The 24,505-nt window shown below is 51.1% G+C and overlaps 9 protein-coding genes across 9 annotated transcripts; 6 read left to right on the top strand and 3 right to left on the bottom strand.

Annotated features, from left to right (window-relative positions):
• Positions 1 to 604: 604 nt before the first annotated feature.
• Positions 605 to 1,764, bottom strand: CORC01_05083 (uncharacterized protein; the record flags this gene model as incomplete). The annotated part of the gene is made up of 3 exons (XM_022616729.1): positions 605 to 793; positions 853 to 1,164; positions 1,225 to 1,764. 3 exons carry the CDS (start codon positions 1,762 to 1,764, stop codon positions 605 to 607), a joined length of 1,041 nt encoding a protein of 346 aa, XP_022476870.1.
• A 991-nt stretch (positions 1,765 to 2,755) lies between these two features.
• On the top strand, positions 2,756 to 4,501 carry CORC01_05082 (uncharacterized protein; the record flags this gene model as incomplete). Its single annotated transcript, XM_022616728.1, has 4 exons — positions 2,756 to 2,815; positions 2,902 to 3,417; positions 3,476 to 3,637; positions 3,710 to 4,501. 4 exons carry the CDS (start codon positions 2,756 to 2,758, stop codon positions 4,499 to 4,501), a joined length of 1,530 nt encoding a protein of 509 aa, XP_022476869.1.
• Positions 4,502 to 5,886: 1,385 nt separating this feature from the next.
• On the top strand, positions 5,887 to 7,250 carry CORC01_05081 (beta-Ig-H3/fasciclin; the record flags this gene model as incomplete). The annotated part of the gene is made up of 3 exons (XM_022616727.1): positions 5,887 to 6,363; positions 6,417 to 6,877; positions 6,932 to 7,250. 3 exons carry the CDS (start codon positions 5,887 to 5,889, stop codon positions 7,248 to 7,250), a joined length of 1,257 nt encoding a protein of 418 aa, XP_022476868.1.
• A 1,546-nt stretch (positions 7,251 to 8,796) lies between these two features.
• Positions 8,797 to 9,015, bottom strand: CORC01_05080 (uncharacterized protein; the record flags this gene model as incomplete). The annotated part of the gene is made up of 1 exon (XM_022616726.1): positions 8,797 to 9,015. One exon carries the CDS (start codon positions 9,013 to 9,015, stop codon positions 8,797 to 8,799), a length of 219 nt encoding a protein of 72 aa, XP_022476867.1.
• A 5,025-nt stretch (positions 9,016 to 14,040) lies between these two features.
• Positions 14,041 to 16,429, top strand: CORC01_05079 (von Willebrand factor type A domain-containing protein; the record flags this gene model as incomplete). Its single annotated transcript, XM_022616725.1, has 4 exons — positions 14,041 to 14,046; positions 14,098 to 14,723; positions 14,790 to 14,952; positions 15,005 to 16,429. The coding sequence occupies 4 exons, from the start codon at positions 14,041 to 14,043 to the stop codon at positions 16,427 to 16,429; spliced, it is 2,220 nt and encodes a 739-aa protein (XP_022476866.1).
• Positions 16,430 to 17,931: 1,502 nt separating this feature from the next.
• Positions 17,932 to 19,003, top strand: CORC01_05078 (kelch repeat protein; the record flags this gene model as incomplete). Its single annotated transcript, XM_022616724.1, has 2 exons — positions 17,932 to 18,103; positions 18,162 to 19,003. 2 exons carry the CDS (start codon positions 17,932 to 17,934, stop codon positions 19,001 to 19,003), a joined length of 1,014 nt encoding a protein of 337 aa, XP_022476865.1.
• Positions 19,004 to 19,125: 122 nt separating this feature from the next.
• Positions 19,126 to 19,884, bottom strand: CORC01_05077 (acetyltransferase; the record flags this gene model as incomplete). The annotated part of the gene is made up of 2 exons (XM_022616723.1): positions 19,126 to 19,767; positions 19,831 to 19,884. 2 exons carry the CDS (start codon positions 19,882 to 19,884, stop codon positions 19,126 to 19,128), a joined length of 696 nt encoding a protein of 231 aa, XP_022476864.1.
• Positions 19,885 to 20,493: 609 nt separating this feature from the next.
• Positions 20,494 to 21,051, top strand: CORC01_05076 (uncharacterized protein; the record flags this gene model as incomplete). Its single annotated transcript, XM_022616722.1, has 1 exon — positions 20,494 to 21,051. The coding sequence occupies one exon, from the start codon at positions 20,494 to 20,496 to the stop codon at positions 21,049 to 21,051; it is 558 nt and encodes a 185-aa protein (XP_022476863.1).
• Positions 21,052 to 21,979: 928 nt separating this feature from the next.
• CORC01_05075 (uncharacterized protein) lies at positions 21,980 to 23,653 on the top strand (the record flags this gene model as incomplete). The annotated part of the gene is made up of 1 exon (XM_022616721.1): positions 21,980 to 23,653. One exon carries the CDS (start codon positions 21,980 to 21,982, stop codon positions 23,651 to 23,653), a length of 1,674 nt encoding a protein of 557 aa, XP_022476862.1.
• Between the last annotated feature and the right edge of the window lie 852 nt (positions 23,654 to 24,505).

Raw genomic sequence — 24,505 nt, 5'->3', positions numbered from 1 at the left:
CAGTCATTGAGACACTTTCTCCATCTCATCTTTGACAGACGTGTGGTTCATAACTTGTTTCCGTAAGTGCTTACCTCGAGACGGGCCTCGTGCCTACTAAAAAAAAACATGACTTTACTTGTTGACGTGACGATAGTATTAGAACAATCCTCATCTATCATACCGACAAGACCACCGCTGCTATTGGTCCATTAATCGGCAGATTGCATCATTGCGAAGACAAAAGTTTTCTGGGCCAGCTGTGGATCAATTCTGCTTCCTCAAGTGCATATAAAATGCCCCCGATCGCCCTGGCTGTTCCGGGTGGACATTGTAGTTGGTAAATCTCAGCGCAGGGCACTGTAAGGCTTCACGGCTATCTCGTAAGTAGACAGTCACGGAGATAACTTCATTTGTCATTCTCTTGTTGCAAGATGGGAGTTTGGTTCTGATAGTATTGTCTGCAGTGATTGGTGTGTTTGATGGGCATTTCAAAGTCAATGTTGAAGAATGTATTTATGCAATTCCGAATTCCACGCGTCCATTATAAAGTACGTATAAGCCGTGCAAAAATGCATGTTTATGCCACCTTACTCCGAAACATTGTCCGCACCAGATTGAGTTCTTATTTTGGGGTTGGCAGGTCCGACGTTGAGCTGGCTTGAGATGGCTTCTGCTGGGGTTGCCACTGCTCAGAATCTCCGATCCTGTCCGCTGTGACACCAGCCCGGCCGGCTGGGCTCAAGCCAGCCTCTAGTTGCCTTTTGTAGGAAACATTACGTAGCCTCTCGGCTTCAGCTGGTGTAAGTTTCAACTAAAAGAAGATCCGTAAGTAAATGTCCCGAGTATCTGCGTGTCATGCGAGGAGCTTACGTATATTTCAATACCAACTGCGTGCAAAGCCAGTGCTAACCACAGCGCCATTCCGAATGGCATGCCTACGGCCACGGCGGCTTCAGCAGCGGATGTTGGATTGAGGAAGTCCGCATGGACGATTGTCTGTTGACCAGAATTCTCGCCCGAGAAATACGTCGCACAGTCGGGATAGAGATGAAGAGTACGACTCATCTTGCCGATCATAAAGGCAACTTGATCGCAGGGACGCGCAGCGTAGTAGGTTCCAATACTACTAATCGCAGCAGCAGCCGCGACCTGGATAAGACGAAGAGTGATGATGGAGCCAGCCTAGATGGGGTATTAGGTCAGCTGTCTGAGTGTCCTCATGTTTTGATGCTGGAAACTTACGTAGAACCATGCTCGCAGCATCCAGGCTCGGTGTTGCTCGATTTGAAGTCGCTTGATGTTGACAAACGCCAGCGTGAGAGCGGTAACAAACATGATGGACATGACACCAACGCCAGCTTGGGTATCAAGCGTGCCACCGAATGCGTTTCTCGCAATCATCAAGGCGCCAGCGATTCCAACAAGCGCGAGCAGGATAACGACGTAGCCGTTGATGCGATGGAACAGAAGGACTTTGTGGCGAAGAACTGGTACGAATTGGAAACATGCCAAAAAGCCAGCGGGAAGGATCCCAGCGAGGTGAAGTATGATGCCGGCTTTCTCATGGCCTTTTTGGTAGTAGAAGCATTCGCCTGGCGCTGTTCCCTTGCAGAAGGTGTTGAAATTGAGGTATTCGAATCGTGCGAGCGTGAAACCCATAAGGGCACCGAAGAAAATAAAGAAAAGAACGAAGTTGTAACCTTTGGAGAATCCAAGGGGGTTGTAGACTTTTCGAGTTGTGGCAACGAAGCCGTTGGCAGGTGGGCGAGTTGGTTGAGCCATAGCGCCTCTTATTTGGGACCTTGCTTTGACGGGTTTGGTATATTCAATGTGAGAGTTGAGGAGATCGATGCTTTTCTGTGATCAAGACACTGACTGGTGGTATAGTTGGAAGTTGCTGTGATGAGGTTTTTAAGCTTCTGATGGGTTCTCTTTCCAAGTAGAGGATCCCATCTTTTATAAATTGCAATTGGGACATTCCATTGTTTTCTCATCGCGATCTCGTTCTCATCAAAACCAATGCTAACGCACTCTTGGAGTCGATGTGACTTGGATCGACACGCACTTCTTTACAAGGTCTGAGAGGCGCCTGGACGATTTGGGAAAGAGAATGCGCGACTGTGAAGCATGCGGAGCTTACCGTGGCTCAGTGGTATAAAACTGACGTTAAATTCAACCGCCAAATGCCATCTTGGCGTCGAAAGTTGAGCCTAGCTCTGACCACTAGGAAGATCTCTAGAGCTCGACCAACACTTCACCTTGCACAGCGCGCACAATGATTCCCAAAGGAGGTTAGCCTCGTTCCGCATTCGCAACCATTGAGTGGGTTCACGTAAGCATGCGGGCGTTGAACAGGGCTGGGCTTGGGCCAATCCTTCGTGCCGATGCTGGAGCGACGGCGCATCCTTCCCCCGTGTCTTGGAAGAGAATGTCGTCGTCATTGAGCTCTATTGTGAATGCTTACTCTACAAGGCTCGTCATTTGCTCCAGCCTCTGACTCCTTCACAGTTGCCCAGCCATCTGGAGTCTGGCGCATCCAACACTAAGGATCTTGGTATCTTGCCGCGCCCACAGCAGCTCGGAGGCTGCAAGCTCATCGGCCGCTCCCGCCGCGTGTCCGGGATACATTGGATTAAACTGTTTGCCCGAGACAGGCTACAGAGTTCTTCTGCAGTCAAAAACGGGCCACATCCCGCGCTTTCACCTTACCTGATTAAGAAGCATCTCGCGCCGTGAATCCACTCTCCCCAAGATCCTTGACACTTTTCACAACATGGTCGGGGTTCCCGGGCGCTCCAAAGGCTGCAACACGTGTAGAAAGCGGAAGAAGGGCGTAAGTTTGCCAAGATGGGATGATCTGTTCGTCCGTTATGACGTTACAGCGCGGACGCGTTCAACTGCTGACAAAGTTGGTCTCAGTGCGACTTGCAACGACCCTCATGTGGGCAGTGCCTGAAGGCAGGCTTAGAATGTGCAGGATACGAAAGGAAGCGCATTTTCGTCAATGTGACCAAGCCGCCAATAGGCAAAGACTTCATGGTGACGACGACCTTGGTGCCCATATCACCCGCGCTCATTCAAACGCGCTCGTTATCTCAGTCTGCCTTTGAGGAAAGGATTTTCGACCTATTCTGGGATGGCTACATGCCCGACGCTCCGATATGTAGTCCCAGAAGCCCCATCATGAGGTACTCCAACGCAGACTGGGCGACGACTGTGCGAGATCTCTATCGCACCGACGCCGCCTTGCGTCTAAGCTTACTGGCACTGAGCCTGGGTACGATAGGCCGGCGGGACAAGCAGCAGTGGATGATCGACGATGGCCTCAAGTTTTACTGCAATGCCTTGACCGAGATGAACGTTGCGCTTCGACACCCAAAGAGATGGAAGTCAGATGCATTAATGGTGACTTCGAGAATCCTCGGCTTTTATGAGGTAAGTCACTACCACTTAGTCGATAAACGTATCGTCGCTGACTAAATTCCATCCAAAGTTACTGTATGGTGCGGATGATCGAGAGCGACACGGTATCTCACAGGCCGAAAGCTGGGAGGGCCATTCTTTGGGGGAACTGGCCCTTGTGATGCAACGGACTCCGAAGGCCCATATCGACGGCCATGGACACCACTTGTATGCTTCTGGGCGGCTTCACCTGGTTCGTTTATACTCAACTTGCTGCCTAAACTTAAATCTGTCCAGACAAGTCTTGCTAATCGCAACTCTACAGGTCATATCTCACGTCAAGCGCAGACGAAGATTTCCGTTGAGTCACCCTGCTTGGAAAACCATTCCTTGGCAGAATAATCCCAAGACCCCAAAGGACATTCTGATCGACGTATTCGTCGACATTCCTGGGCTTCTGGAAGATCTAGACCAAATGAATAAATGCAAAGACACCGAGGAGAAGGAATTCAGGCGCAACGCTCTCATCAAAGAATGTTGGCGAGTTGACGAAGAGCTGAATTGGTGGCTCGATAATTTGAGCCCCAAGCAAGAACTTGAGGAACTTGCGACTCGAGGTCCCAATAGTCCGACAGCCTGCGATGTTGCCGTCGCTTCTATCATCACATTGCACTGGACGATTTGCATCCTCACGTACAGCACCCTCCGTCTCGCTATCGGTCCAAAATCATCGGAGCTGCCTGAGCGGATGGATCCCCGCCTCTACTGCACCAAGATCGCCAACATTGTCGACATCTTTTTCCATCCATCTGCGGGGACTTTTGGGATACAATCAGCGCCGTTGCCAATTGGCATGGCTCTTGTTTACCTGAATTCGTTCGAAGAAGGGTTTAACTCGGAGACGAAGTGGAAGCTAGTTAGCTTCTTTGGAAGGACAGCGAACAACGGAATCAGCATCGGAAAGTTTCTGGTGAGTACCCAGAGAGATGGGCTCTCACCCAAGACTACCGTGGAAATCTCACCTGAGGGTTTAAAGGCGAAGGCAAGAAGTTGGATGGGTGTCGTAACTCGGGAGGGCCTGTCAGCACATTCATGCCAAATGTCGGCTTCTCTTTGAAGTTTCCTGTCGTCTACTAGAGAGAGCATTGAAGCAGCGGTTTTGATTATGCGTGGATAACTAAGACAATAGCTGGTTTACCCAATGGCTTATCATGACTGGCTCAACCGAGATGAGGGCTTCGTGACTCCACATGTCAACTAACCGGATCCATAATGCGCAAAATTCTCCCCGGCTCCTATCCGAATGACACAACATCGTGACAATCGTCACCAGCCCTGGTGGTCTAGCGGTATGATTCTTCCTTAGGGTTACTGAGAAATCACACACCATCTTGGAAGAGGCCCCAGGTTCGAATCCTGGCCAGGGCCCGCATCACTTTTGCCGTCCAGAAGACGGTAGACCTTGACAGAAATCATTAGGCGTTTCGGTTGAATTGTTTTTTCTGCATTTCTTCAGCTAGATCCGTATGCTTCATTAGGTGATGAGTTTCATTACTCTATGTACTAGACTAAGCAAAGAGATTTTTGAAAGGTAAAGTGACTTGCTAAATGTCAGCCACATGAGGTACTCAATCTTGAGGATCTAGCAGAACCATACGATGGCACGACCAACTGAGCCAGCTCTTTTACAAAGATAAAACAATAAAAGCCTTTCTGGAGAAAAGCTCAGGAGCAAGCCACAAATCCTCAATCATGCCCACGCTGCTTTGGGAGCGAATCGGCTCTTATCTAATCCAAACACAACCTTGGTGCTGAATGACACTGTTCAACAAAAGCTGTTGTATGAAATTTCCCGTATCATCTAGGGATGAGACTGGGAGGCATGATGAGCGTGACTCTAAGTCGTAGGAATGGGAGGCGACACCTTGCATGAGGCTCAGCCCTTGGACTGGCCCGAATCCGGAGCCGGATCCGACGCTGCCCTGCAACCTTGAAGAGAACTAGGCTCAAACAAGCCGTCGTACCCCCACCACGTTGTCGTTGCCCCAATGCTGGGCAAAGCCGGGCTAAATTGAACCTCTGTAGATGTGCGGTCAATCAATATCGTCTGTCTTCGCTTCTTCGTTTACCTCTGGCGATTGGTCTCCTCAGTCTCGGGCAAAGGCTGTGCAGTTCTTGGCACTATAGCTCGTGAGATTTCGCAAGATTCAACATAATTCGTAGATTGAACGACCGATCAGTCGGTCTTCGATCGATTCGACGACATCGTCAGCACGTCATGATTTTCAGTACTGAGGCTTTGATCTAGAATAGACCGGGACTATTTTGCACGGAATTGATTCTGTTTTGTGATATAAGAGAACATGCCGCGAACTCATAGACTGGTTTGAGAGACCATCTGCATCAACACCTTTCACATCAACTCATTACCAAAACACAAACTTCAAAACCGGTCCAACCTCAATCTTAGCACTCGCCGCTGCTCTACTTAATATCTTCATCATGCGTCTATCCATCTTGCCTACTTTGCTGATGGCTGGAGTCTGCGTGGCTCAGGGCGACCTCGCTGCGCTTCTCGCGTCCCAGCCCGACCTCAGCACGCTGCTTGAGCTTGTCAGTCTGGTGGATGGCCTCGCAGATACCCTGTCCTCAGCTTCCAATATTACCATCGTGGCTCCGACGAACCAAGCATTTGCCAACGTGCCGCGGGATATCCCGGAGGGTGAGGCCATCGAGCTTCGCAACGATACCATTGCCATCGGAGCACTCCTCGCAAACCACGTCTTCAAAGGGGTTTACCCATCAAACGTCATCACTAACGTTCCCACCTTTGCCCAGACCCTGCTCGACATTTCATACGTCAATTACAGGCAGCCATTCTCCAACTTCACAGGCGGCGCTTACAATGGACTCGTGAAGAACGGAAATGATGTTTGCATCTTGTCGGGAGAGCAGACCATTTCCACCGTTACCCAAGCTGTCTGTATTTACCTGATCTGAGATATTACAAAGTGTACTGACAAATAAAACAGGATATTAAACTTGGAGATGGAATCACAATCCACAAAATTGACACGGTCCTCTCATTCGGCGCCCCATTCCAGCTATTCACATTCCGAGCCGGCTATCTCGCCATGAACGCTGCGCTGGAGGCTGCCCACCTGAATTTCGCTTTCGGCGAGACCGGAGCCGACGAGCAAGGCCTCAACATCTCAGACTTCACAATCTTTGTGCCTACCGACGAGGCCTTCGAGTCGATTGGTTCCGTGCTGGAATCGGCGAACATAGAAACGCTCCAGGAGGTTCTTCGCTACCACATCATTCCCAATAATGTCATCTTCTCGCCGTCCTTGGGGAATGTCACGGTTCCCTCTCTTCAAGGGACCAACCTTACTTTCACAGTCTTGCCGGACGGGTCAGCCTGGGTCAACAACGCAAGAATCACATTTCCCAACACGATTCTGTTCAATGGTGTCGCCCATGTTATTGATGGGTCAGTGGATTGCAACCTATACGCAAGATGAGCAATGATCTAATCTATCCTTAGCGTTTTGAGCCCCGGAAACTTTGATCGATCTTCTTTGAAGCCTGCAGCACCAGCATCTGAACGCCTCGCTTTCCCTGGCGCAAGCTCGGTCTCGAGCTTGCCTTTCACAAGCGTCTCTTTCGCAACGGATATGATGGCATTTACAGCGACGCCATCTTTACTTCAGACAGTTGCTGCCGTCGCTACTTCTACGCCAACTGCCACTGCCACAACGTCTAGCCAGCCAGTGCCCGTTCCGATTAGCAATGGCAGCGATCTCTTCCCCGGCATCATCTTGGCTCTTGCTGTGGCCACCGGAATCGCTACATTTCTCATCTAGAGCTCAATGGCTTTGGTTCAACTGGCGGGGGCAGGTCTTGAAGCAAATCATGCTTTGCGCTGGAAGTAGACGTACAGTCTCCAGATGTCCGTCGTGGCATTCCAAAGTCTACATGTTGCCCAAAGTATCCAACGCTTTCATCGATAACTTAGCCAGGCAATATTCAGCATAACATCAGCGTTGGATTTAGGGCGTGGAATGAGCTAGCAGCCCGCACTTTTCTTCGAGCGATCTCATGCATCTGGTAGATCACATCTTGAAAAATTTGAGGGAGGTGGCGATGCCTTGGTGTGAGAAGGACAGCAACCAAAGTAACTTCTAGTCTTAATCAAATCCTTATCATCAATGGAAAGACCAATTGGGCCGATGTAACAATTTCATAGACCTTTCTGAAGCGCCCTTGGCTTCTGACATTGCGCACATTTTCATGAACCTGTCTGTTCATAGCTGTCCCAACTATGTTCAGCGTCGACAAACTATAGACGGTAGCGCCATTTCAACCGATACCTACTTACATGTAGACTAATGAAGGTAGGCGAGTTCACTGCGAACACAAAGGCAATTTGGGAGGGTCTTTTTAGTACAATTATTACTCTACGGATTGGGCTGTTCTGATTCTCTCGTAGATCTCGAGAAGGACTAAAGCGCGGCGGTGCCCCCTCAGCTAGCTCTCTAGACCTGCACGTGGGCAGAGTAAAAATCACACTGTCAGCCACCAAAGCGTAACCTCTGGCTGCACCTAGAGATCAAATTCCAAGTATGCTAACTGCTTAGATGATTGATCTCAATTTGAATAACCTTGTCCCAACTTTCGCTTATATATCCATGTCGTTGACCAACTGCCCAGTATGTACGAAAGCCTTGGTAGGACGACAGTACATGGACATATGCACGTTCATCGGACGGGGGGCGGCTCCGTGCATGCTCCGCACACCCCATCCCGTCTCTCGCAGCAAGCGCCAGACTAGACACGGCCAGCGGCAACGTGCCACGGGGTTTCATGATGGGCCGACATTTAAATTGTGGTGGTTCGGTGAGTACAACATGCGATTTACCCTCCACGATGGGCCGTTATGGTCCGTAATTCCGTGTGGATGTTGTGAGGGAAAATATCCGGGGTTAGTACTCCTGTGCTATGGCCATTTCCCCCGGCATCGATCGTCTGGCCCACGCGTGGTATGCTGAGCGGACTGAGGAATGATCGGCTTATTTTACACCACATGCATGTGTATGTACGCATTCTTTGAATTGCAGTATTTTTATTCTTTTTTTCCGAGTGAATTTTGGTTTTCTTTACTGAGAACATAGAGACAAGTATTCTTAGAAGACAGGATCCCCGAGCAGAGTTGGACATTTTCTCCTCCGAGCATTCCGTCTCCGGAATCTGCCGCCTCTCATATACCAACGCCAGTGCTGACACAAATATTGATACAATCAAAACATGGGTATGAGGGGGGGTATTGGTCGTTCGTAATAGGTGATAAGATCCAGACGCCAAAAAAGTCAGCCCGTTCCTTGTCGCCACCTTTCCATCAGGGGAGTAGAGTCACACGGAGAGGCCGCGTAGGTCGTTTGCTGATGTAGCGCCGAAAAGTTTTCGTTGGAGCCTCAAGGCTGTCAGGTTGGGGCCAAAAGCGAAGACTCGGAATTCATCGGCTTGGGTGGTAGTGTGGGGGGCCCATTGGCCAGCCTGGTTGATGTGGATGTGTGGTGGAAGGTTATTTTTTTCTTTTTTTCCCTCTTTGGTGTCGAGCTTCGGAGCCATTCTCGGTGGAATGTAGTCACAGTCGTATTGAAGACTTTTTCGGGTCAACCTCGACGGCGTCTACATCGTGGAGACGTGGAGAATTGCTCATTTAGAGGCAGGTTCGGCACTCGTGGTGGCCGCAGGACGGGCACGAGTTGCTGATGACGATCATGCTTCCGCACTTGCAGCAGGAGGGAGCGACGGGCATGTTGGCGGTTGCTGTGGTTGGTGGTATTGTTGGGTTGCGAGTGTTCAAAAGCTGCGGTAACTTGTGCAAACTTGTGTGAGAAGAGTATTGTCTTTTTTGTCGTCGAGATGAGGGGATGATAGTGAGGGAGGGAAGGAGAATGGGAGGAAAAAAGACGGAGGAGAAGCTCGCACTTATAGACATTCACAATGCCCACCTCCTCAAACCTCAACCCTCACTCATTTGCGGCGGAACTCTACCTCGACCCAGCCAAGCCTTTCGGAGCCTTGGACCCCTGGTCTGTCCGTAATGGTCGTGGTTCGGTAAGTAGGTGTAAGTAGTGATGGTGGTGTGCACGGCTTAGTCGGGTGTCCAGAGTAGCCCGAGGACATGGAGGCAAGGCAATGGCAAGGCAAAGTAAGGCAACATCGGACAACCCAACACAGGGTAGGACGGACAGAGCAAGCAGGCGTCGAAGAGGTCAAGGGAAGTTCCATGCCAGGTTCATGGTTGGTTGGACCCTGAGATGGGTTGGCCGCCGCCGCGCAGACACACGGCCGGGGCCCAGCAAATCGGCATGCCGATCGAGTCGAATGCGGGGTTTAGGTCAAAAGTTGACAGGGCCTTATTACAACTCGAGAACTCCAGTGCCAGAAAGAAAGACACCGAAAGGGTGAAAAGGATGCTGAGAGCGCTTCTTGTGTCTCTCAACCTTCTCATCTCCTTCTTGCGGGCGAATGACAGCCCGAGGAGGCCGCACACACCCTAGCACTGAGGAGAGGGCCTGACGTAGGTGTAAGGAACGTGCGTGCGAGCGCCAAGGGGAACAAAGTTGGGCGTAGGGGGTGGAGTGCGACTTCGGCGGGATTTCTGTGATTCTGTTACTCTCAGCCATCGAGTAACACTTTTTGAACGTTACGACCACCACACGTTTGCCCTCATTCAGCTTCCACTTTCTGCCAAGAACTCTTCCCAGCCCTTATCCTTTCCCCCCCCTTCGGCAGGCTCCGGGGTTCGGCGGGTGAAACACAACGCTTGGAGATGCACAGATGAAATTGTCTGTCCTAGGTGGTGGGATGGCACGCACAACCTTGCCACGCCCTCCATCCGGCAAAACTCTCTCATCGGCTTTCCATTCGGATATCCATCCCACCTCTCACTAGATAGAATAGCAGTCACATCTGCCAGAGCTGCACAAGTGAGGCGTGGCACGACGTCCGACGGAGTTCTAGCCGGCAGCAAGCCTTGGAGCTACCAATATCCAAAGACACCAGAGCTTGAGAAAGCTCGAGACAGCTGCCAGCTAGCTGGCCTAGCTCCGAAGACCCTGACCTCTGGATGGAGGTTGGCAACGTGAGCATCCACTACGTTTTTTGTCATTTACATGCATGAGGCGCGGGAGATCAAGTAGCGCGCAAAGTACTCTGCAGTTCGTCTCACAAGCTTTCTTGCAGCGCGTCTCCGGGTACACAATTTCCCACCCCACGTCGCATGGGCTGCAAGTTGCGCTTCGCTGCATGAAGGCTGCAGGCAGCTCGACGCGGCCAAGGGCACCTAGGTAAGCCGGTCAAGGGGGGGGAGGGGGGACTTTCAACTGGCAGTTGGTTGGACCTAGGCATCGCGGGCCTCCTGTTCATTGGATGAGGAGGATGATTATGCGAATGCTGGGGAAATGGAAATGGAAACCGAGCTAATGGGAGGCCCCCGATTACAATGTGGGGAGAAGACATGGAAGATGGAGGGGGAACTTTGGGGGGGAATGCTCTCCGTAGAGGAGCGGGGGACCGCAACGATGCAGCCAACAGCCGCCGGGTTACTCGGGTTGAATGCCGGCGATGGGAATGAGAAGGATGGTGCGGGAGGGGTCCTCACTCCTCGACCCGCGGCTTGAGCTTGTCGGTCTGACGGTCCAACTACCTGACCGGCCAGCTTCCATTCTGTCCGGGCTCCAGAGATGGACACGATAGTCAATAATCTTGGCTTGTTAGCCACGATGACGATCGACTCTTGCCCAACCTTCTTCCCGGCCACCTGAGGGCCCTGACGGCGTATCTCTCTTCTACCCCGCAAGATGAGCGAGATCGACTGAAGTGAGATCTCTCGAAGCGAAACGGTCAGACGCTTTGGGGGGAGGGGGTGAAAGTGGAAAATCTGGGGCAAGAATGGCAGCCTCTGGGAGGCCAAGCAGTCGCATCAGTTCCCGCGCCACTGAACCACAGACGGCAAGGTACCTCGATTATCTGGGGTAGCTCTCGGGGTGACTTTGTCCAAGGCTCTCTCAAGGTCCAAGGACGGCGGGTAACGAGCAAACGCCACCTCGCATGACACAGAAGAAGGGTGGTAGTACAATAGCGAAGCCTAGCCAACAATCAATCCGGGGAAGAATCAAATAGGCGAAAGACACCAAAATGGACTTTGAGACATTAACAGAGTGGAAAATTAACAGAGTGGAAAAGTCCCCAAAAACAAGGCGCCTCTCAACATGAGAACGACAAAAATAAGGACAAAAAGAACAAGGCCCTTTAATGCGGCTTGCATCGGCTCACACCAGAAAAAGAACATGATTTTCGCCCGACTGTCTGACCCTGATGAGGAGCCACCCAGCAATGTCCGTCAACCGGAGGCACCTTTTCAGATCTGCTCTTCCGTCGTCAAACGTCCCACGCCCCGTTCAAGCATGAAAATGAGGCATTCGCGCGGCTATTCGAGACCAAGCCCCCTCGGGATTTTTGCGAGCGCCAAGATGATGAAAGACACACGATCCTCATTGCGTGGTATTGCGCCGATATTTTTCTTCTCTCAACGGCGGTCTGTTTTCGTGCTTCTTTTCTTCCCCACGATCGGATGAGTTGAACGTCCTGAATGCATGCCAAAGTTGACTTTCGTATTTTCTTCTCTCGCATGTTCTGAGTTAATCCTTGGTCAAGGGACGTCTTGGCACCAGGCAGTGGAGTGTCGTAGCACAGCCGGATGACGATGCCAAAGCGCTGCCAGACGTGGTTGGGTAGCGCGAGTGTCTCAACTGCCGTGTCCATACTTCTTTTCGTCTCCCATGCCATCGTCGCGAAGTACGGATACACCTATAATCCAACCACACTCGAGGTGAAGGCAGCTAGTGGTTCCCCGTTTGTGCCTCTAGCGAGCCCTGGCAGGGAGGTGAACCATCTCCAAAAGTGACTAAGCGGCGCCCAGTATTCGCTGCTCCGGCCCAACTCTCGCCTTTCTAATAAACCCCCCTTCCCCCCTTTGATCCAGAAACATGCGCCTTATCCCCCAAGTTTAGCTATGACGCAAATGTTTCTGCTAAAAGTTGAACACACGTGAAACTCAAAAAAGGGGGCAGCAGGGACCCCTGTGGGGACAAAGTTGCGTTTGCAGACTGCCGGAACAGCGACCATCCCCGTCTTTGACTTGGGGTTTCTCAATGCAACACACCAGAGACACTCTGCTGGATCCAACTGCTGTGCGGCGCAGCCAGTACTAGTGTAATGAGCTGGGAGCGGATTATTCTCGGCTGTTGCGAGGCATAATTCACCTTTGCCTAGTCCATCCTGGCAAAGACGGGGACGGAAGACGACACCCCCCCCCTCTTCTCCTTCATGTGGCAGGACGCTGTGTCGCAGTGTACAAAAATGTGACATTTTCTAGGCAGGCCAAGAATCTGTGCGTGAAAAATCTCCACCACCATTTTCGACTTTTGACTTCCTGTGGAGAGTTAGTATGGCCTTTTCAACGTCTGTGAGCCGGATCGACTTGAGACGATAAGTGTAAGCTGAGGCCTGAAAAGGACCTGCGTTGGCCGTGTGCGTCTGACATGAGCGGCGTCTGAGTCACTCACCTGTCAGCGCTTCAGCCTACCGTAGTACGTCTAAGGGCAACTAGAATAGGCTAGGCAGAATATCCAAGGTCTAAGACTAAGAGGGAAATTGGAAATGCGGCACAGGAAGAGGCAGAGCCCAGCATGAAGCCGGATTTTGGTACCCCCTAAAATATACACTATATGTTCGTTGTTCGTTGGAGAAATGAACGGCACTCTTTGTCTGTGCATCTCGTATGCTTGTTCAACCGGCAAGCCTCCTATTTGCAAAAAGGCCTCGCCCTCGAGGAGTTTATCGGCCTGGTGTGGGTAGTTCAGCGAGGCGAAGCAAACCGCCCCGCCTAGCAAATTTCCACAAACTTGCGGTATTGCCCCAAAGCCGGAGACAATTGCACGTTGGAGTCCTGGAGTGCCTTGCAGACTGCCCTTGCGCCCACGTCCGAGGGTCCGGCACCGAAGGGCCGGCTCGGCCTGGCTTCGGAGCTCAGACTCTCCACCCAAACCGGGGAGGACAAGACCAGCCCCTTTGTTCAAACTTGTTCAAACACTATTTCGTGAACACTGCCATCCAACACACAGAGTTTTCTGGACAGGCTGACACAGTTCTCCTTTTTTACAGAAGGATGATCCCACTTAGCTTTAGGCAGAAGCGGCTAACTTTCGTCGGATAATGGAAAGATGAGGCATGGCGCTCGCTGTCATTGGATAATTAGCATGCGCTCAAGTGAGAGAGAGTCTCGAGCTGGCGTCCCAGCAAGGCCAGATCGTTGATGCCGGATCCAATGTTTGGTATCTGCCTGAGTCTCACCGCATCGACCCCTCAAAGGATCCAGTCATCCGGCGATGAGGCCAATTTCTTGCCAAAGCTGTCGACCTACAGCTATATATCTGCCCTATGAAACCTGTCGACCTGCAGCTATATCTTTACCTCGTGAAACCTAAGACTTGAAAGACCTATACTCGAACTCGCATCTTAGACTATTCGCGTGGCTAAACCTTTTTGAAGCACATCTGTCAACAAGACTTATACGATTCCACCATGGTTGTCTATACTGCGCAATTTCCTTAATCACCATCAGCTAACAGTATTTCTTAGGTCAAAACGTGGTCCCTTCAAGGCGCCTTCAACAGCAGCGAGGACACGGATGTCAAAGACGAAGACATCAAGTCAGAATGGTCAACATGCTCTGACCCAACCGCCACAATGACGGCAGACGGACCCGTGGACGAAGTGGCGTTGTCCCTCCACGCGTTCGCTTCGCAAGATGGCCTCATCGCAAAGATCACCCCGCCTAAACAACCTGAGAAGCCCACCGTCCACGTCCCCTGCGACATCGTCCTCGTCATCGATGTTTCGGACAGCATGAGCAGCAACGCTCCAATCCCGGCCAACTCGGGTGATGAGGCCAAAAATTATGGCTTTTCGATCCTGGACTTGGTCAAACACGCTGCCCGCGCCATCTTGGAGACCATGGACGACGGTGACCGGCTCGGTATCGTCACCTTTGCATCCCGGGCCAGGGTCGTTCAGGAGTTGATGCCGATGAACAAGGAGAACAAGGCTCTTGCTGAACAGAATATCAGCATGATGGTGCCCGCCGGTCAAACCAACTTGTGGCAAGGCTTGGTGGAGGCTGTCAAACTGTTCAGTCAGGGGTCGGAGATGAACACGGGGAGGGTCCCGGCTATGATGGTGTTGACGGATGGTATGCCGAACCATATGTGAGTCAAAGTCTTTCACCTACGCACACATGTTGAGGAGAAGTCTTGGGACTAATACCCGTTAAGGTGCCCTGCCAAAGGATACGTGCCAAAGCTGCGTGAAAAGGAGCAGTTACCAGCTTCGATCCACACGTTCGGATTTGGGTACTCCTTGAGGTCTGGTCTGTTGAAGTCAATTGCCGAAATAGGAGGTGGGAACTACGCCTTCATCCCAGATGCGAGCATGATTGTAAGTTCATCCGCAATCGGGTCCTACTTACAATGACTCAAGTTGTGACTAGGGAACCGTATTTGTCCATGCTGTCGCCAACCTACAAGCAACATACGCCATCAATGCTACCGTACGTCTTACTTACTCCTCATTGATCGACATCGAGGAGACCATGGGTGATTCTGTTGCTAAGCAGAAAGTGCTTACTCTTCCAGATGAGGATGGTGAACCAAAACAGCTCTCGATCTCACTTGGAAACCTCCAATACGGCCAGTCACGGGACATTTTACTCCGGGTCAAGGCACCCGCGGGTCTCTCCTCTGATGACGCAATGATCAAGGCATCTATAGAATACTCACGCATGACGAGCAACGTACACAGGCAAAGCACCGAACAATCGCTCCATAACCCGACAACTCTTCCGGAATCTGAGATTGCCTACCACCTCTCCCGCTCTGAAATTTGCTCTTTCATCTCCACAATCATCCCCATCCGTGGGGACGGCGAGCACATGGCATTGAGCAGTATCTCACCCGAAAAGGTCCAAGAGCTCGAGGTTCTCATCAAAAACTTCCCAGCAAAGCGCTTTCCCACGGATCCGAGCAACAAATCCCTGATCGAGGATCTCGAAGGCGCTCAACCAAAGGGTCAAATCCCTTTAGCTCTGACAAACCGGAAATACTACATGAAATGGGGTGTTCACTACTTGCCCTCGTACTTGAACGCCCACACCCGCCAGATCTGCAACACTTTCAAAGACTCTGGGCCGCTTCAATACGGAACTTACAGCCCTCTCTTCATCGCGTGCAGAGACCGGCTGGATGCCGCGTTTGATAACCTTCTCCCGCCCGCTCCCTCCAACCAGCACAGCGCTACTCACCACGGAACAGTGCATATGAGCTCCTATAATAGCTCCTCTGGCGTATGCTTCATCGACTCGACGCCAGTGCGTCTCGCATCGGGTCGAACAGTTCCTATCAAGGCTCTTCGAAGAGGCGTGGCAGTGCAGACTCCTTCTGGTCCGCGCCGAGTCGTCGCTGTTCTCAAGACGCTGGTGCGCAGGGATGTTATGTGTCGCGTCGGCGAACTTGTGGTTACGCCGTGGCATCCTCTGTCTCTCGACAGTGGCAAGACGTGGGTCTTCCCGGCCAATGTGGCGGATCGGCTTGTTAGGTACACTGGCTCCATCTACTCGGTTCTGCTTCAGCCAGACCAGGACTCCAAGGCGCATGCAATCAACGTCGCGGGCGCCTGGGGCGTGACTCTTGGGCACGGAGTAGTCGCAGGACAGGATGTGAGAGCGCATCAGTTCTTCGGCCATTATAGAAAAGTTGTCGGAAGCCTCAGGAAGGTAGGAGTCAGTAAGAAGGGCGTTGCTATCGGTGGAGGGGTGAGCAGAGATTCGCTCACTGGGTTGGTATCTGGCTTCGCTCCGTACAGGAAACGAAATCTGGTCCTCAAAGCAGTTTTCAACCATGCTGTCTGCATGGCTTGATGAACTTTGTTCTTTTGTTGGCTCTTGGAATGTGTTCGTACAAACATGAATACACATGTAAACACCATGTGGTGAGTACATGGACATATACACGAATCAGATTGGCGGCAAAGACGAAATAACAGATCAAATACATGGATCGAGGTTTATTCTAACTGTTTCATTGTCTGTTTACATGTGTCTTTTTTTAAGAATTCTCTGTAATGGAATGGGACAGGTCACGTTCCAGCTCGTTGTGCCGCTCTCAGAGCCAAGTGATCATTGTTGGAAACCCCGCTTCGCTACATGGAGGATGCATATAGGATCTGAATTGGTCAAATAGAACAGGTTATCGAGTTTGATTCGGCAATATGTGGTTTTAAGCTAGGATTCTCCATGAACATGAATTACTTGAATATGTAGGTTTTACAGATCAAAATACACCCGAGGTGATTATGAGATATTTCCTTGATCTAACGTGATGTATCCTTTTGCCACCAACTTAATGCAAAGCTAGAAAAGACGCATTACATGCAGATAGAAATCTACTTTGTAATTCACTAGGGACACCAGATATTTCGGTATGAGTTGGACACGGATCGCCTTCCAGCACAATATCAATTTTATTCGCAGAAGATTTTCGCAGAAGCGCGGCTTGCACACTTGTGTGATTATCAGCCACATGGATTACAATGCTCAAGTTTTGGCGTTAGGAAAGCGATCAAAAACAGCCTGTTGATAGCATGGATAACAGGTTATTTTTACCTTTTCGCGTTCCCCTCCCTAGTCCCTTTGTCTTTTCACATCATTTTCACTATCTAGTTCTAAGATTGTATTATAGCATAGAACAACTTCTATAACAAGAGTTTGGTAATTCGCTATCGGCAGTTTGACATTCGAGAGTCGAACCACGTGTTTACATACGAATCCCCCTAGAAGACGGCCTCTTCGCAGGGTTAAATGCGGCTGAACAGTGTGTGGTCAAGCTAAGAGCCGTAATCATATGCAGAAGAGGAAAGGATATCGTGGGGGCAAGGAGTCTAAAATCGTCGTTTGATTCGAATTCGGCGTTAAGATACACGGAGCCTCTCCTGTTCCGCGTCGTTCAGGGTAGAGGGACGGTTCAGCTCAGGCAAGGTAGGCGGGATCGGTCTGCTAGGACTGACTAAGCGGAGAAGAAATGACAGATGAGCTCCGATGACATAAGTCACGGAGAAGAAACTGGCTCCGGTATGAGCACATTTCATCCCTGCCCCCCGAATCTTTGAATGTCTTGCATCTTCAGGATCGCGTTCTAGGGGACCTGGGACGTGTGGTGATACTTGAAATGGTTGGTCAGTGGAGCGTTTTGCTGGGCAGTGGTATTGGTTGAAGCTCTTCGTCAGATCGAGAGGTGCCAGATCTAAGGCCGGGAACATCAAGCTATAAGTACGGCGGCTCTCTACAAAAACATTGAAACCAAACGCTTCATCCTCTACTTGATTATTCGAACGAACTTTCAAACATCTTGAGATCACGCCAAAATGACAAAGGTGTCAGCTACTTGGACTCGGCTCGCATCGAACGACCGCCTCAGGCGTTCATCACAGGCAGTCTCGGTCGTCGGCAACCAAGCCTACGTTTTCGGCGGCGAACTGCTCCCACGAGAGCCCGTAGACAAACAGGTCGATGTGATTGAACTCTCTCCTGACAAAGGTAGGCTCTCACACCCATTCATACCCAGATCCTACTACTAACACGACTCTTCAACCAGATTCGGCCTCCATCAAGACCATTCCCACCGACACAGGAGCCCCGAGTCCAAGAGTCGGAGCCCCTAGCACAGCCTTGAAAGATGCCTTCTACCTCTTCTCCGGCCGCGGTGGTATCGCCATGGTGCCCGTCGCGGAAAGCGGTGGTGTCTGGCGATACACCCCAACCCAAGCTCGCTGGGACCTGCTCAAGCCAACAGACGTAACCGCACCACATCCAGCCGGACGCAGCTACCACTGCACCGCCTCAGACGGCAACAAAACCATTTACGTCCACGCAGGGTGCCCAGAAAAGGGCCGCCTCTCCGACCTGTGGTCCTTCAACATCGAGTCAAAGAGGTGGGAAGAGCTCGCCGCAGCCCCTCCCCCAGCACGGGGCGGCGCCTCCATCGCCTTCTCCGGAGCCAAGCTGTACCGCATCAACGGCTTCGACGGCACTTCGGAACAAGGTGGTTCTCTCGATGTCTACGATCCCGCTTCCGCGGCTTGGTCTACCATTTCATACAAGGCGAATGGTGTTGAGGGCCCCGAGGCGCGAAGCGTATCTGCACTCGTCGCCGTTGAAGTGAGCGGCAGGCCGCATCTTGTGACGCTATTCGGCGAGCGTGATCCTAGTTCGCTAGGCCACGCTGGTGCTGGAAAGATGCTCTCGGACGTTTGGGCTTTCGATATCGAGGATGGGAACTGGGAGAAGGTCTTCTTCGAGGGAGATGCCCCACCGCCTAGGGGTTGGTTTGATGCAGATGTGGTGATTGATGGAAGTAGACAGGGTGTGATTGTTCATGGAGGCCTTGCTGAAGACAATTCGAGGCTCGGAGACGTTTGGAGACTTGATTTTTCTTAGGATGTTTCACTTCAATGAAGCAGTCAGTTGTCACAGGTACTTTGGATATTATCAGAGATGAGTAGTACTGGTAAATGGTAATTTTGTTTTGAACATCATAGCGAAGAGATAAAAGGAAACGATTAGTCAATGTCCTTCACCATCCAAATCGAGCCCTTCTCTTCCGTAGGATATACCCGGAAGCCTAGCTTTTCATAGAACGGCACGACCTTATCGTTCTCACCTCCCACACCAATGTGCACGCCCTTACCATACAGTCTGAAACCGCTCGAGCCGCCCTTGCCCCGATCAGCCTCTTTCAAACTCTCGACGAACTTGTCAATCAGCTTCCTCCCCCACCCTTTTCCCTGCCACGGCTCCAGCAGGTCAATATGCATCGTGGCCTTCCAGTTCCCCCAAAGATCCTTCCTTTCATCGTCGAGGACCAACCACGTCGGGTTGAAGGCCTGCTGCAGGAGAGCCTCCTCATTCACTTCGCCCGTGTCTGAGAAGTTCCACGGGGCCTTTGCCTCGAGGCTCTTGGGCTTTCTACCATCGAGCTCTTTGGACGTCTCGAGGACTTCCTTGACGTATCGAGGGTACGCCTTGGCAAAGTCGTCCACGTTGGGGCAGCCGATGCAGTAGCCGACACAGTTTCCCTCGCCGTCGTCAAGGATGTGGCAGGTCTCGGGCGAAAGGTGGGTGTATTGATGTGTCCATAGATAAGGCGCGGTCCTAGTTGCTGCTTCGGAGCGCTCGAGTGAGGGCGGTAGCGTGGCGCGACACTGGTTGTATGGTCAGCCGCTGCATGACAAAGATAAGCTCAGATAAGGATATTTGGGACGCACGATATGACCTGTCGCATCAAAGTCAGAAGCCTTGTAGGGGCGGATGAAAGCCATGGTTGATGAGCAGAGGTGGAAGGTGAGTCGTTGAGTTGAAAGTGAGAGATTGCCGCTGGCATCGCGGCGGCACCGGGGCCTTCATGGCCGGATGGCGGGGTAGCGGCCGTAGTAGCGGGGTAAATCGCCCCGACCAGACCTTAAGGTAGGTACATGTAGGGAGGATTGACCTTCTCTTGACCGGATGCCGTTTACTCAGATACAGGCATCTCGGCGGCGAAATGATCACCCCACATTTCCTGTATTCATCTGAGGTTGTTCAATCTCACCTAGCTCCATGTTCCATGATTCCAAGTTGGTTGCCCTCCGTCTTTAATTAATTGCGGCCAATCTCGTGTAACTCCTTAACAGAGTGAGTGTGTGCCCAGTGGTCGGGAGACCTGCTTCAAGGCCTGAGACGCAGACAAAGCCTGTTTCTCGAAATTAAGGCACAGGGGTTGTTTTTTTACAGTTCAAATGAACAATGCGTAGTATAGTCGGCCCTTGTTCAATTTCGATTCTTCAGTTCTAATATAGGGATGGGAATGCCGCAATGCATCTACTGCTACTTAAGGCAGGTAAAGGGCGGTCTAAACGGCAACACTGATTCCTCAAAATATCCCATCCAAGATGCCACAACCAACTCAACCAGGAATACCCTCCAAAAGCTGCCTAAGGAAGCCGAAGCGGTCGTTCTTCCGAGTCGAGAAGAAACGCGTCCGATTCAATGGCGAAGACCAAGTGCGCATCTTCCAGCGCCGCGGCGATGAACTAATAGCTCCCCCAAGGAACCCCAGCGCATTCAAGAACGGCGCAGGCTTTGAAGACGATGATGATATCGTCAACCTGCACCTCGAGCAAGCTAACATTCACAAGCGTCTGTCTAAAGACAAGGCTATCATGGATAGATACTTTCTCACCAGATTGCTCACCCCCGGCACTAAACTCTGCCGTTTGCTGCAGGAAACGCTCTTCCAACGACGGAAGAAGACGAATGCTTACATGTACAGACAGAATGCTAGACTCACTCGAAAACGTCGAGGTAACGTACGAGGAAAATACCGTGTCAAAAAGCTTCATTGGGAGTTTGCTCAGAGGGTCAAGAGCCGCCTTCAGCATGGGGGCCAGTATATTGTCTCGCTAGTCCAGCGTGGCTGGAAGCTCAACACTAGATACCAGGCTATTTGACGCAGCTTCCCAAGGTAGGTGGATATTTTTTGCGGTGATATTCCTCTGAAGGCTTACTTGGCTCTTTCGTCTAAAGTGAATATGAGCGCACGTCGAACGCCGCCTCAAATTAGCCCATTCAGATGAGGACTGGTCAAGAAACGTGATATAGACCGGCGTTGTATGGCTCTCTTCGACTTGTTCTAATGTTTGTTCTCTTGTTGATTCAGTACGTAGGTAGCTATACATTATCAGGCCGATTAGTTGTGACAGTCTGGAAAGAGTGTGCCGCTAAATGGACCTGTCGTTCTCTACAGACTCGGGACGTGAAGCTGAAAAGTTGCTAACAACTAGTAATGCCGAGAAAACAGATTACTGGGCCGAATATTTATCAAGACATGGTTACGAGGCGCGATTTCTACCGTGACAATCTAAAACTGCGGGGGATCAAAATTATGACGAAATCAGCAGCAGTGTTAAATTTGGCTCCTTCTTGCTCGCTCTCGTGGGCAGGAACTCGAGAAGGAACTCGAGGAAAGTGCGATGGTGGAAAGCGCGGTAGAGGAAGGCACTCAGTCATCTCGCCCCTTGCCCCTTCCTCTTACGGTGAGCTGTCGAGCTCCTTCCTTTTTCCATCCTTTTGCCCTCGGTCCTCATCTTTGACAAACTTTTCTTCGAACAATCGTCATCAATTTCTGAATCTTTCACCAACACCACAGACCACCCACAGAGAAGACATCCTTTCATCGCCGACATACTGTTTCGAAACGGACAGACAAACCCGAGCGTCTTACACCGCCCTTCGAATTCCTGTTCTCGGCCAGGCCAAAGGGAACGATCCCCATCTTAATCACCAAAGCTCATAAGCTGACAGTACCGAAGAGGCCTTTGTATTCTGTTCTTCCGGACCCCCCCCCCCCGGAACATTCCCTCACTCTGTAACGCAGCCATGGCGTCCATATCGAGTCTTCCATTTCTTCCATTCGAGATCATATGCGACATTGCGGCATGCCTCCAGGATGACACTGATCTGTGCTGGGATGACGAATGGAGCTCCAACCAAAGCACACTCGCCGCTCTCTCCAGGGTCTCGAAGACCTTCCAATACGCGGCCCAGCCTCTTCTATATCGCAAGATCTACATCGCTATCCGGGGTCCAGTCAGCCTCAGCATCCTATCGTTGATCGAAACCCTTGCCCATCGCGAAGACCTCCGTTCCAGAGTGGAAAAGGTCAAGGTGGACTTCTGTGAACCCTTCATTCCTCCCGATGAGCTGACCCTGGAAGATGTCTACGATCTCGCTCATTTGGCGAAGGTTGTTGGCCAATCATATCTCGCTGCTACGCTATTTTCACGCACAACTAATGCTCGACTGTACGAAACTGGACTGCTTTCACTTCTCCTTTATCAGCTTCGAGCCACGAAGGAATTGATGATTCGCGCATATGACTGTAATGATTTTGGAAGAGTCCCAGGCGAAGAACCAGACGCGGGCGAAGACACAGACGAAGACACAGGCGAAGACACAGGCGAAGACACAGGCGAAGACACAGGCGAAGACACAAGCGAAGAAGTAACAGATGAAGATGTCGGAGGCGGAGAAGATGCAGTCGAAGAAGATACAGTCGAAGAAGACACAGACGACCAAGACGCGGGCGAAGATGAAGACGCTGAAGATATCTTAGAGCAAGTCTCGGACGAAGATACAGACGACGACACAACGGAGATTGAAGATGAAGTCGGAGACGAAGATGAGGACGAAGTCAGTACAGATGACGAGTGGGATGACGATTTTTGGTTGGCCTGTCTACTACTTTTCCTCCCCAAATCGCCATCCTTCGTGTTCGAAAACTTGATTTACCTTGGTTTGAGAAGGGAGGGATACAAGAGATCAACTCATCTTCTCTTCTGCCTTGACTTGATCGCTAATGTGGCCCCGAATCTCCAAGAATTCGAAGGCTGTGGACGAATGATTTTTTCGCCGGAGTCATTCAACAAGCTCAACAACATCAAGCATTTGTCCATTTGGGATGGTTGTTCTCTCATCGTCTCTCCCCCGGATGATGTCGCCTATCTATCAAGTCCTTTTCACGCTCTTCGTTCCTTCCATTACCGCGCGAAATTCCCTTGGGCGTATCTTCAGAAGTTCGTTCCCCCTCTCGAGATTCGTCGGGCGCTTGAGCAGCATGCCGGTACTTTGGAAGTCTTGTTCCTCGATTTCATGTATTGTGGTTCTACTGCGAGGGAGGACATGTTCGGCACTTTTGAGATGTTCAAGAAACTCAAATGGCTTTCGGTGGACCCAAAAGATTTTGTCAAGAACGACCAGGACAGCTCAGTCTCGAAGGGATTCATCGCTACGCTACCTCGCTCTCTTCAGAGACTAGAGCTCCTGAAACGGGCTACTTCAAGTCTGCACCAGATTAGTTGGATTGCCGAGGCCGTGAAAGAAAAGGATCATGGGAACCTCGAGGACTTGACTCTCTCCGTTACAAAACACGACTACACCGAGGTTCTCAGCGCCATGGAAGAGCTTTGGGGGGAGGACGAGTCTCCGAACCCTACCCATCACAAGATTCGGGTACACGTCATCAAAGAGAGAGAAGGGCAAGGACCTCGTTGACTCCTCTGCTCCAACTCCAAAGAAGTTTAAGACTTCCCTGAAGTTATACAGTTCTTCTCTGCCCGGAACATCAAGGACGCAACCACAGGAGCTGTAAATTCTACAGGGCAGAGCAGATGAAGATCACCAAGCACGGAAATTCAGAAGATAGCAAGAGTGAAGTGGACCACACTAGGTACTTTGAGGAAGAAGTTGGCATTTATGTGTAGCTCGTCTTCAGAAGACGAGTAAGGGAGTTTCGTTGCCGGAAGATGTCCAATGGTTTGTACGCACACTAGGTTTCCGTGTCAGTTAGATGCCTCCAACCGTCCAACGTCGATGCTCTGTCTTCATAATATGATTCCTTGAAGATACCCAGTACTCAAAACGACCTCATCGTGTTTGTCGCAGTGATTTTACCAATACTTTACGCGCAGGTTAAGGGGAGGACCACAAAGCCTTGCTCAAACGTTTTTTAGACGTCTGGCTTAGATCTCTCCCAAATCTTCGACGCCACGCTCAGTGATTCGGTCTTTAAACAGATGATTCCTTTGGCAGGCCTCAAGTCTCCAAGTGAGTGGCTTACGATGCGTTGGCCTTGGCGCACGCAGGGTTGGGCGGCTTGGTTCCGATGCTATCCTAAACGCGGGTATTTATACTGGTCTCTCATCAAGGCAAGGATTATCAATTTGGGGAGGGGGGACTGGCCAAAACTTAGTGGCCGACGCTGAGTTCGATCGACTCGACCTTCGGCTCAACGGCGATCCCACCTGGGCAGGCGAAATGAAAGATCACCAGGCTGCAAAGTGAGAGGCATACATGCAGTAGATTTGCCGGCCAGTGCAGTTTTTCTGGTAGAGCTTGATAATTTAA

Source organism: Colletotrichum orchidophilum (assembly GCF_001831195.1).
Source record: "Colletotrichum orchidophilum strain IMI 309357 chromosome Unknown Scaffold_34.1, whole genome shotgun sequence".
Lineage (NCBI taxonomy): Eukaryota > Fungi > Ascomycota > Sordariomycetes > Glomerellales > Glomerellaceae > Colletotrichum > Colletotrichum orchidophilum.
Note: the sequence above shows the minus strand (reverse complement) of the source record. Positions and strands in the feature narration are given on the sequence as shown.